Source organism: Tasmannia lanceolata, unplaced genomic scaffold, assembly GCF_043159265.1.
Source record: "Tasmannia lanceolata isolate RefF3 unplaced genomic scaffold, GAP_Taslan_0.1 ptg000026l, whole genome shotgun sequence".
Lineage (NCBI taxonomy): Eukaryota > Viridiplantae > Streptophyta > Magnoliopsida > Canellales > Winteraceae > Tasmannia > Tasmannia lanceolata.
The window spans coordinates 638,502-650,329 of record NW_027518703.1 but is presented as its reverse complement, the minus strand read 5'-3'; the positions used below and the strand labels follow the sequence as shown (position 1 = coordinate 650,329).

The window sequence follows — 11,828 nt, the reverse complement described above, 5'->3', positions numbered from 1 at the left end:
AAAATGTGAGGAGAAGTTCCCACCAACCCACCAACCACCTCTCTACCTTTGAAGAGTAAAAACCCTCGTGGCAATCTCATGCTTCTGTCACGCCACCATGGTAGCCACATGTCATCAGATCCCACCGTTCAAAATCATAACGATCGAACGGTCGTGAACACTTCTCAACTAATCCCATAGCCAATTGGTAGGTGGAATACCATATCTAATTATCTATATAAATACTCAAAACTAGGTGAACCAAACTCAAAGGAAATTCCATCGAATCTCAAATTTTCTTTCTCAAATCCATCCCATTTTTTTTCTAAAACACCTCATTTTGCAATATTCTTTGTGGGTTTTTCATGGAATTCTCAAAACCATCTCTTGAACAAGTCCTTGAGAAGGACAATGGCAATGTCTCCATTGAAAGCTTATGTATGAAAGACCCTTTGAACTGGGGAATGTTAGCTGAGTCTCTAAAGGGTAGTCATTTGGACGAGGTGAAGAGAATGGTTGAGGAGTTTAGGAGGCCAGTGGTGAAGTTGGAAGGTGCAACTTTGACGATTGCCCAAGTGGCGGCCGTGGCCCACGAATCGAACGTTAGAGTGGAGCTTTCGGAGTCGACGAGAAGTGGAGTCCGGGCGAGTAGCGAATGGGTGATGGAGAGCATGAACAAGGGGACAGATAGCTATGGAGTCAGTACAGGGTTTGGTGCAACTTCACATAGAAGAACAAAGGAAGGAGGTGCCCTCCAGAAGGAACTTATTAGGTAAAAAGTACTGCTCTAATCATGTTTACAATTACTTAATCATTACACCTCTTAGTTTTTAATCTTTCTCTCTCCCTACAACTTTAAATTAGTGAAAAGTTTTATGCAGTGTTTGTCATGGGAGTGAAAAGTTTTATGCAGTGTTTCAAAATGTGGATGTGGGTCAAAAAAATGCGGCCAAAGCAAATCCTAGTTGACTTAGCATGATGCGGTTGAGTACTCGGGTTATGCTTTTGAGTACTCGCTGATGGGTCATAACTCGAAAGAGTCAAAGGATTTTTTATTGATTTTATGTTAGGTAAAATAGCACTCACCGCCAACATTTTAGAGGACAGAACGCGGCTAAGATAAAAGGGAGTCGGGTAGGGGGAGGGAGCTTTGAAACTATGGTTTTAAGAAGGAAAGATGTTCCTGAAAAAAACATATATAGGGCTTAGTGGATCCATTGATCCTGACGGCAACCATAATTAGTAGAGCGAGAACGCATAAATTTAGCTTTTCGTGGTGGAACACAACACTTTTGGTTGCCCAATAAGCAGTCTTAATCAACTAAAAATAATCCACAGAAGACGTTTTAATAAACAGTCTCATTCAACTAAAAAAATCCAGAGAAGACGTCATAATGTCTAATGCATTGAATCGTTCAAACTTCAAAGAGAAGAAAGATATGAAAATCAAAGGGAGCTGGTGGATATTTGACTAAGCAAGAAAACTGAATTATCATGTAATTACACTGAGCTAATCACCACACTCAAAACTTCAATAGATTATAAACTTTTCTATCAATTATGTGTGGAATTTGAATCAACAAATGTACTATACACTGCAGAGAAAAATAAATAAACCCAAAAAAGATCGGATAATCGGAGCTTTAACCGTTATCTTTGACGTCCAGTTGAAGAATTCCGCTTCATTTGAGAGGAAAAGAGGTTATCTTTCTATCACGGAGAATCAAATTGATTCTTTCTGACATTTCTATCTTGGCACTGAGTAGATGAGATGGAATATCCCACCTAGGGGTGGCAAAATCGGCCGAACTGAACCGGAACCGAGCCGAAACCAAACCGAAAATTTGGTTTCGGTTTGGGGATCAAACCGAACCGAAACCGAATATTTCCAATTATTATGAGTAAGGGGTGGCAAAATTGGCGGAACCGAACCGAAAATTCGGTTTGGGAGTCGAACCGAACCGAAACCGAACCATTGCCACCCTAATCCCACCTAATAAGCCTTGTAAAACTGCTTAGAATATCCATCTGTTTAAGGGGGCTGCTGTTTGTGGACCCCGATCCGAGGACGGTGGGAGAAACGAGTCCCTAACACCCTCTGGATCATCCACGTGTGAAGGAGAGCTCTACCAAGGAACTCTCAAAACGGATGCCACCCTCATAGCATAGCACGAGTGGCGATATAAAAAGAAAGAGATACATCATGATCGGGAGCCAAGGCTCGAAACCGAGATGTACCTAAAAATAACTCAGAGTCGTCATCCATGGATAAGCCATGGAACCCCAAAATCAATTCCTCTGTACAATGGATAACCAGAAATATATATGGGTTCGTGCCTGATTACGAATGGAGAAGGTCTGAAGAGCACCCCCAATTCGTCCGAGTGCAAGCACTTGGTCTCTTATGCCATTTTTATTAACTCCAAAGAAGTTTGGGTAAAAATCATGTGAAATGAGAACAAATATCCCCGAGTGAACGTCTACCTAATCATGCATGACTCGGGGATGAAATAATAAGCACACATAAAGTAAGATAAAAGATGTGTCACCTAATGAAAACTAGGTTGTGAGTAACATGCCTAACTGGTGTCTAAGTTCTGATGTGCAAACACATGAATGCTACAGCTAAAGGCATAAGATCAGTACAAGAAAGTAAGAAAACATAACAAAACACACAATAACAAAACAACAAATCCTAAAACTCTAAATGGTTTACTCGAGTTTTCGGATGGTCTGATGTTCATCCAAAGAAGCCTACGTATCCCCGCCTCCACAAGAATCAGAGTCACGTAGTTCTTCGCACCTATTCTAAGCTATGATGCCTAAGGCACTTAGACCTCTATCCTAGACTCGATCTAAAAGACCGGACCAGTTGTTAAAATTTCTTGTACGATTATTTAAATTCCAGTGAATTGTGGATTTTAGGACACCCTATATGCCCTAACTAAATGCAGATTAGCCCTAAGCTAATGCAGGTGGTTCCTACAACCTACGTGTAACTAGGCTGTGTTTTCTAAGGAAAACAAAGGGTTGACTAACACATCATATTCTAGTCATCACTCGGCGATGTGGATCGCCGACTGACCAGACGGAGGCGCTCCTATAACTCTAGGACAAACCCCTAACTCTAAAGCAAGCACATAACAAACAAACAAACAAACAACCTAACAAGGAGAAACTCCTAACTCTAAAACTCTCTATCTAGGAGAAACTCCTAACTCTAGAGGAAGAGCTTTTCTAAATCAAGGTTTTAAAGATGTTTATTCAAAAAAGGTTTAAAATGTTATTTACAAAAGTTTTGGCTGGACTTGGGATATAAATCCCAAGCTGCACTACGTACCTCGTGGAAGAGGATCAAGCCAACGTAGTTCGAAATCGAACTCTCCTAACTACCACTAAAACTTAACACTTTAGATTTTTTTTAAGGTTTTCGAATGTTTTTGATGTTTTAAATTTCTAATGTGTTTGAGTTGTAAGTGTTTTAACATGTTTTTGAATTTTAAGGTATTTCAATATTTTTGAATTTTTAAATGTTTTAACATGTTTTTTGGATTTTAAATTTCTGATTTCACCCTTTTGGTCAAAGACCGGAGGGAATAAACAAAGCAAAACCCTAGGGCCAAACCCTAGGGCAAATAGGGGAAACCCCTAAACAAGGTAAACTAATGATCAAGGATAAAGACAACGATCTAAGATCCCAAAAGGTAAAGCTCTAATGAGACTGTGTTAGTCCTTAACAAACAAGAATGATGACAACACTAAGGAGAAACTCCCAAAAAAAAATAACTATAGAAAAGGGGAAATACAGTGTATATTACCCTTTCTCTTTAAAAGGAGCTATACACAGAAGCTGCATGTATAGAGGGGGACACGTGGCAGCACCACAAAATTTTAAGAAAAATAAAAAAAGCCTGGGCTTTTCCTCCCAGCTTATTATAGTAGATATAATTAGATATTAATGTCATGATTCCAACTTTTGTGCTGTGGGCTGTGGGCGTTTTGACTGTCCAAATCAGGAATGGGAATTGGCATCCTACTCTGATTCCATTGTAAACAAATAAAGAAATTATTAAAATAAAAAATTAATTTAAAAAATTCTAACAAATATTTCATCTTGAACAGGGCAGAATTAGAATTACAACTCTTGGGCAAGAAACAGATCCCGACATATTCCCCTTTTAATTCCACCCAACTGTTATTTTTTGAACCGAATATCATTTTCTCTACATAATCATATTTCATAAGTAATTGTAATATTTCATAATCACCGCGACTTATTGATGATTATGAGAGACCTAATCTTTCATTTTATGATTTTAGAGATATTGGAAAGGGAAAATTATGTATTTTATGTTTGAGACTCACATGTATGTATGTCGTATGACATATAGTGGTGACCATTCATTTCACGGTCAAAACATTTCTTTGGTGTTTAGAGTACTCCGACAAAATAAATGGCTAGAATTTTATTTTTTTGAGCTGGTTAAAAAGGCTAGAAAGTTGCAGAGTAACGTGGGTCCCACCCTAGACAATGGATATGTATGGTGATAGGAACAGTTCATCTGTGGGGTCCATCCAGGTTGCCCAATAAATGTCATGTTTGTAGGGTGGGCTAATTTCCCAAAGATGGTTCCCCAAAGATTATTAGGCCATATGATATCACATTTTATTGAGGTTATTGAATTCTTAATATAAATGTAAGAGGAAAATTTTAAAAGTAAACATCTCACAATCCAAACCATGAGTCTCTTACACATATGTATGCTATATCAGACTCAAGCTTGATCAATAAGATCATATCTCAACAATTATCATTTGGGTAGTGAACTCATACGTTGAAGTGATCGATTGTAATCTCTATTTTTACCGCATAAAAACTTAGTCAAAATAGCATATATTGTTTACATGAGTCGTGTTCACACATACCTGAGTGTTGTTTTGTTGGAAAATTTAAAGAATTTGAAAAATCAAAAGTGCTTTTGCCTTGTCTTTAAAATTTAGAGGGAAAGATTCAAAATTTGATTTCCCTTTTATTTCAAAAGCTAGTGACTTTTGAGTGCTTTTTTGGGTTTAAATGAAAAAAAAAGATTTTTTAATGCCCAAAACCGTTTCCATTTTACCCCATTAATTGCTAAACGTTTTTTTTTTAGTGGCACCCCAAACGGTTATGATAATAACACCTATTAAAGTTGCAAAACCGTTTCATCTCCAATGGTCACAGATATGAATGTTGGAAGAGAAACGTTCAAGGCTTTTAATGTTGGCTTTTCTCAACATTAATACCCATTATTGGTGGCTCTTTCCAACAGACACTTTGTGGTCTATAAAAAGGAGAGGAGAATACGGTTTGGATAAGGCTAAGAGTTGTTGGGGTCTACGTTTGGAGTGTCTTTTGCCAACAGAAAAAGAAAGAGGTTTACACAGAAAAAAGGTTTATGTTTTCTGGTTTTGCTTCATTTCCTTCCTTCTGTTCCTTCCGTGTCTGAGCACAGTTCTAAGGTGGTTCTGGGTGGACCAGTCAGCGAGTGCACATGGACTGGAGCCATATTTGGCTGTTTTATCTTAGAGCGTCGATTCGTGGATCCCGGTTGCACCGGTAGGGGGTGGATACGATTCTTAAGGAGAGTGACCAGTGGTATGACTCAGCCTTCTCTCTTCGAATCTGGTTTTTTCCAAACGTTTTTCCATCAAAAGATATAAGTGCAATATGTTTTCCATGTTTTATTTCAATTATGGTTTAATTTACAATACATGGATTTTTGGCTTCGACTTGCACTGTTTTGAGGTCGAGTAACATGTTTTCGTTTCAAGTAATGTGTTTTGGGTTCAACTAAGCCATATATCATTCTTTCATTATTTGTTTATAAGATCTGTAGAAATCTGATCCGTCTATTTTATCCAACAGTCTTAAGAATCATATTTGGGCTTCTTAAGATATGGATTCTTTCCAACAAACTTAAGAATCGTTGTATTTCAGATTTACTACTTCTCTTATAAGGGTCAAACTTGTTACTGATCTATGATCTATGGCTTTCTAAAAAAAACCCAATTTAGGTGCAAACAAAGTCAAAAGATATGTTCAGATTTCTCAAAAGAAAAAAGAACATTTTAATGATTTTTAGCCTCATGTTATGATGTTGATTGTTGACCGTTTATGTTTGCTCTTTAAAACATGAAAAGTTCCATAATTTATTTCAATTACAGTTTTGAAATTTTACATGCTTGGTTGAAATTCATATGATGTTGTTTTCATCATTTAGTTAAAACTCTTTTGATGTTTGGAACTAAATGGATCACATGGATGGGGTTTGGGAAACACCTTGTTTTTAAATTGGGGTAAAAACCCATCTCTTATTTGGCTTGGCAAATTAAAAGCTTGAGTATCTTATGACTCAATATTGTTTTTGGCACCTATACTAGTAGATTATATTTGTTTGGCTTTGATGATGGATTTTTCTTATTGTATCTTTATACAATTGCCTCAACATGTTAAATTTCTGTTTTAAGAAATTTTATTGGTTTGTTGATAAAAGAAAAGGGAATTCATGGTTGATCATCATAGGGGCTTGATATTTGGACTGTTTGCGGTAGCTCATAAAATCAGTAGCCTATGTTTTGATATCAACACCCATTTATCTAGTTAAATGTTTTGACACTCATTTGTTTTGGTAATGGTACATAGTTAAAAAAATGGTGCTTGTCAAGTGTTTGCTAAAATGCCTTTAAGAGATAAGCATGTCCTGTTGAATGCTTGTAAATGAATCTAATGGCAATATAAGTAATGATTTATTTTCAATGAGAAAAAATCTGCATTACTTGAATGGGAATGCTATATAATTCATATACTATCAAAGTTTAAAGTTCTTGTTCTTGTTAAGGAACTTGGTGTATTGTCATTATGTATTATAAATGATGTTTTATATGTACTATGGCATGTGAACTCTAAGAGCCAAATTGGGTTTGGCATTACCCTAACTAGTTCATTCCATCTAAAGAAGAATTGATGAAATTCATCAATATAATGCATGTTAAAATGTCATTCCAATTTTCTGTATTTTTTTGGAAAATAAGTAGATTTGGCATATTGGAACACAATTTGAATATTATATGCATTATGTACCAATTACATACATATTCTACAGATTGTAGAATGTAAGTCTATAAAAATACTTATATGAAGATTGGACAATTGAGTGCAATTACATATGCAATGATGCATGTAGTGTATGGACATGACTTTAAATTCTTGGTTGAGAGGCTAACCATAATTTTTGGAGTATGGAGGCTTAAAATGTAAATTCCATATACTCACTTATGGTTTGTTGCCTGATAGGTACATGTGTACATTAGATTGGGATGGATTGTACCTGGTAACTCAGAATTGAGAGGTAATTGTTCAAATTGTGGGGGTCCTACTGTTCAAGAAGGCTAGGTTGTGCTAATTGGATCTCTAATTGAGAGAATCCAAGTATACCAATGGGTACTTATCCATCTTAAGTGGTGGAGCGATTTTATGAAAATCGGTTACACACATGTGTTGTAAAAGTCCCACTATATGATAGTAAGATTATAATAGCCTTATCTCTAACAGGAGGTAGAGCCAAATGCCACAAGTTATGTTTTTGTGGCAGATGGGCTGTTATGGCCAAGATGGTTCCCTCGATAGTGACTGCCAAAAATGCTTTAGCCAAAGCCAAATGTAAGACCTTAAATGGCAAAAAGTGCATGTTTGCCTAAGGCATAAGTTGGTAAAGCATATGAGAGACAGTAACACTCGACCTTGTAAAGGCGGAGAGGAGTTTGCAGATCCTCTGGTAGAGCGACATACAGCGGTGTATAAGGCATCAGAAAGGAATGGGGTTAAAGCCCAAGGCATTAACCATTAGTGATGGACACCCAACCTATGTGAAAGGAGATCCCTAGAATTAGGTTCAATGGGTATTAACAAGTCACCGGATGATTTGTTAACACTATCACCCCCTACTCCTAGATGCCAAATGTTGAAGGATAGTGTTCACTGCAAATGCGGTAGGATGAGTTTGAGACTCTTAATTAGTTCATAACCTTAATTGGGTGGTGTGTTACTTGCAGTGCACACTTGATGACTGACCTAAGTGAATGTGGAGGTGAGGTCGCTTCCTATGAAAATTTAACGGGTAATTCTCTAGAACATTAATGAGAACCAAGAGGGGAACAAGGCCAAAATATTCCAATACTGTGAATGAATCACCAAGGAATCGAAGGTAGGGTGTGGGTAACAGGTTAGCCAGTTACACCTACGAGAAAGGGTTGAAGGAGTCTAACTCTACCCGTATTCGGTAACGTAAGCTGTTTATCCTAAATATCGGTTGAAGTCCAAAAGACACCGGTATGAATTCACTTTATTTTTCTAATGTGCTCAGATGCTTCCGTTTTTAAACTCTAACTGTATTTTGAATCTTGTAGGGGATTGTTGGAAATTTTAAAGAATTTGAAAAATCAAAAGTGCTTTTGCCTTGTCTTTAAAATTTATAGGGAAAGATTCAAAATTTGATTTCCCTTTTATTTCAAAAGCTAGTGACTTTTGAGTGCTTTTTTGGATTTAAATGCAAAAGAAAGATTTTTTAATGCCCAAAACGGTTTCCATTTTACCCCATTAATTGCTAAATGTTTTTTTTTAATGGCACCCCAAACGGTTATGATAATAACACCTATTAAAGTTGCAAAACCGTTTCATCTCCAACGGTCACAGATATGAATGTTGGAAGAGAAACGTTCAAGGCTTTTAATGGTGGCTTTTCTCAACATTAATACCCATTATTGGTGGCTCTTTCCAACAGACACTTTGTGGTCTATAAAAAGGAGAGGAGAATACGGTTTAGGTAAGGCTAAGAGTTTTTGGGGTCTACGTTTGGGTGGCTTTTGCCAACAGAAAAATAAAGAAGTTTACACAGAAAAAGGTTTATGTTTTCTGGTTTTGCTTCATTTCCTTCCATCTGTTCCTTCTGTATTTGAGCACAGTTCTAAGGTGGTTCTGGGTAGACCAGTCAGCGAGTGCACGTGGACTGGAGCCATATTTGGCTGTTTTATTTTGGAGCGTCGATTCGCGGATCCCGGTTGCACCGGTAGGGGGCGGATACGATTCTTAAGGAGAGTGACTAGTGGCACGACTCAGCCTTCTCTCTTCGAATCTGGTTTTTTCCAAACGTTTTCCCATCAAAAGAGATAAGTGCAATATGTTTTCTATGTTTTATTTCAATTATGGTTTAATTTACAATACATGGATTTTTGGCTTCGACTTGCACTGTTTTGAGGTCGAGTAACATGTTTTCGTTCAAGTAATGTGTTTTGGGTTCAACTAAACCATATATCATTCTTTCATTATTTGTTTATAAGATCTGTAGAAATCTGATCCGTCTATTTTATCCAACACTCTTAAGAATCATATTTGGACTTCTTAAGATATGGATTCTTTCCAACATGTTTTCTTGTATATATACTTATATTGGCACTATCATATTTTGATAATAGGACTGCTAGCAAAACGGGATTTTGTTTGGAAAATAGAGATGAAACCCTATGTTACGACATATTCCCAAGAAGACAAGAAGTGAGCTTGAATCCCCACAAAATGCAAAAAACACTATAGAAATGATCAAATTATCGGTCAATTCCACTTTTGTCAATCAATCCACGTTTTACAATTTTGATAATGGGGGAAACTCACCATGTCCTTTCCTTTTTAATAAGCTACTTAAGAGGTTTTTGGGGAGTTGTAATAGCCTGGCTAATAAATAATAAAAGGCTATTTGTGTGTGTGACAACTGACAAGATGGTCAAAAGCTCACAAAAAAAGTTACGAAACAAAGAAAAGTGTGCCCATACAAAAAGTGGGGTACAAATATCTCTAGTAAAAATGGTCCAAGGCTTCATGAACTGGAATAAGGAATGTACAAATTTTGTGTGTCTCGTGTCATTTGCGATTAGATTTGGTTTGCATTTTCCTCTTTCATTATTATTCTTATTCATATTGTTATTATTGGGTGCTGATTCTGTTTGTGCATTGGAATATTCCTCATTTCCTTGTGACAACAGATTCCTCAACGCCGGAATCTTCGGCTCCAGGCCGGAATCCGGCAACACATTGCCTACCCCAGCCACCAGAGCGGCCATGCTAGTCAGAATCAATACCCTACTCCAAGGTTACTCTGGTATCCGATTTGAGATCATGGAAGCAATCACTAGCCTTCTCAACCACAAGATCACCCCATGTTTACCCCTAAGGGGAACGATCACAGCATCGGGCGATCTCGTCCCTTTATCCTACATTGCTGGGATCCTCACCGGACGCCCGAATTCCAAGGCCGTTACATCCGATGGGAAACCGATCGATGCCGACGAGGCATTCCGACTCGCTGGAATACCTAACGGGTTCTTCGAATTGCAGCCCAAGGAGGGGTTCGCACTCGTAAATGGGACCGCGGTTGGGTCCGGTCTAGCATCTCTAGTGTTGTTTGAAACAAATGTACTCGTGATCCTTTCGGAAGTCCTATCGGCGCTCTTTTGTGAGGTAATGCAAGGTAAGCCTGAGTTCACTGACCATTTAACCCACAAATTGAAGCACCATCCAGGCCAGATTGAGGCAGCAGCCATAATGGAACACATCTTGGATGGGAGCTCTTACATGAAAATGGCTCAAAAAATCCATGAACTAGACCCCCTCCAAAAGCCTAAGCAAGATCGATATGCGCTCCGAACTTCTCCCCAATGGCTCGGGCCACAAATCGAAGTGATCCGATCCTCGACCCGATCGATTGAGCGAGAGATCAATTCGGTTAACGACAACCCTTTGATCGATGTCTCGAGGAACAAAGCCCTCCATGGGGGGAATTTCCAAGGGACTCCGATCGGAGTTTCGATGGATAATACTCGCTTGGCAATCGCGTCTATTGGGAAGCTCATGTTTGCTCAATTCTCTGAGCTTGTCAATGATTTTTACAACAATGGGTTGCCTTCGAATCTTTCCGGTGGAAGGAATCCGAGTTTGGATTATGGGTTTAAAGGGGCTGAAATTGCGATGGCCGCGTATTGTTCAGAGCTGCAATTCCTCGCGAATCCGGTGACTAATCATGTACAAAGTGCAGAGCAGCACAACCAAGATGTGAACTCATTGGGTTTGATCTCTTCAAGGAAAACAGCTGAAGCAGTTGAGATTTTGAAACTAATGTCATCAACATACTTGGTTGGACTTTGCCAAGCAATTGATTTGAGGCACTTAGAGGAGAATTTGAAGAACTCTGTCAAGAACGTTGTAACTCAAGCAGCTAAAAGAGTTCTAACCATGGGTGCTAATGGAGAGCTCCACCCCTCGAGATTTTGCGAGAAGGACTTGATCAAAATTGTCGATCGCGAGTACGTATTTGCATATGCTGATGATCCGTGCAGCTTAACATACCCTTTAATGCTTAAATTACGGCATGTTCTAGTCGAGCACGCTTTGATCAATGGTGAGAAGGAGAAGGATTCGAGTACATCCATCTTCCAAAAGATAAGTGCTTTCGAAGAGGAGATCAAGACCCATTTGCAAAAAGAAGTTGAGAGTGTAAGAATTGCTTATGAGAATGGGAATTTGGCGATTCCGAATAGGATCAAGGAGTGTAGATCATATCCATTGTATAAATTTGTGAGGGAAGCTCTCAATTCAGGATTTCTGACCGGTGAGAAGGTACGATCGCCGGGGGAGGAATTTGATAAGGTGTTTACAGCTATCAGTGATGGGAAAATGATCGATCCGCTGCTCGAATGCCTCAGAGACTGGAATGGTGCTCCTCTACCCATCTGTTAGTACTATTTCTATTGGGCAAATATGT

General features: G+C 38.3%; 1 protein-coding gene across 1 annotated transcript; it reads left to right on the top strand.

Annotated features, from left to right (window-relative positions):
• The first annotated feature begins 251 nt into the window (after positions 1-251).
• LOC143858748 (phenylalanine ammonia-lyase-like) lies at positions 252-11,828 on the top strand. Its single transcript, XM_077369460.1, has 2 exons — positions 252-751; positions 10,054-11,828. Exons 1-2 carry the CDS (start codon positions 345-347, stop codon positions 11,801-11,803), a joined length of 2,157 nt encoding a protein of 718 aa, XP_077225575.1. The 5' UTR covers positions 252-344; the 3' UTR covers positions 11,804-11,828.

Coding starts and splice junctions, on each gene's coding strand:
- LOC143858748 (XM_077369460.1), top strand. CDS start 345: ATGGAATTCTCAAAACCATCTCTTGAACAAGTCCTTGAGAAGGACAAT. Junction 752..10,053: donor CTCCAGAAGGAACTTATTAG/GTAAAAAGTACT, acceptor TTGTGACAACAG/ATTCCTCAACGCCGGAATCT.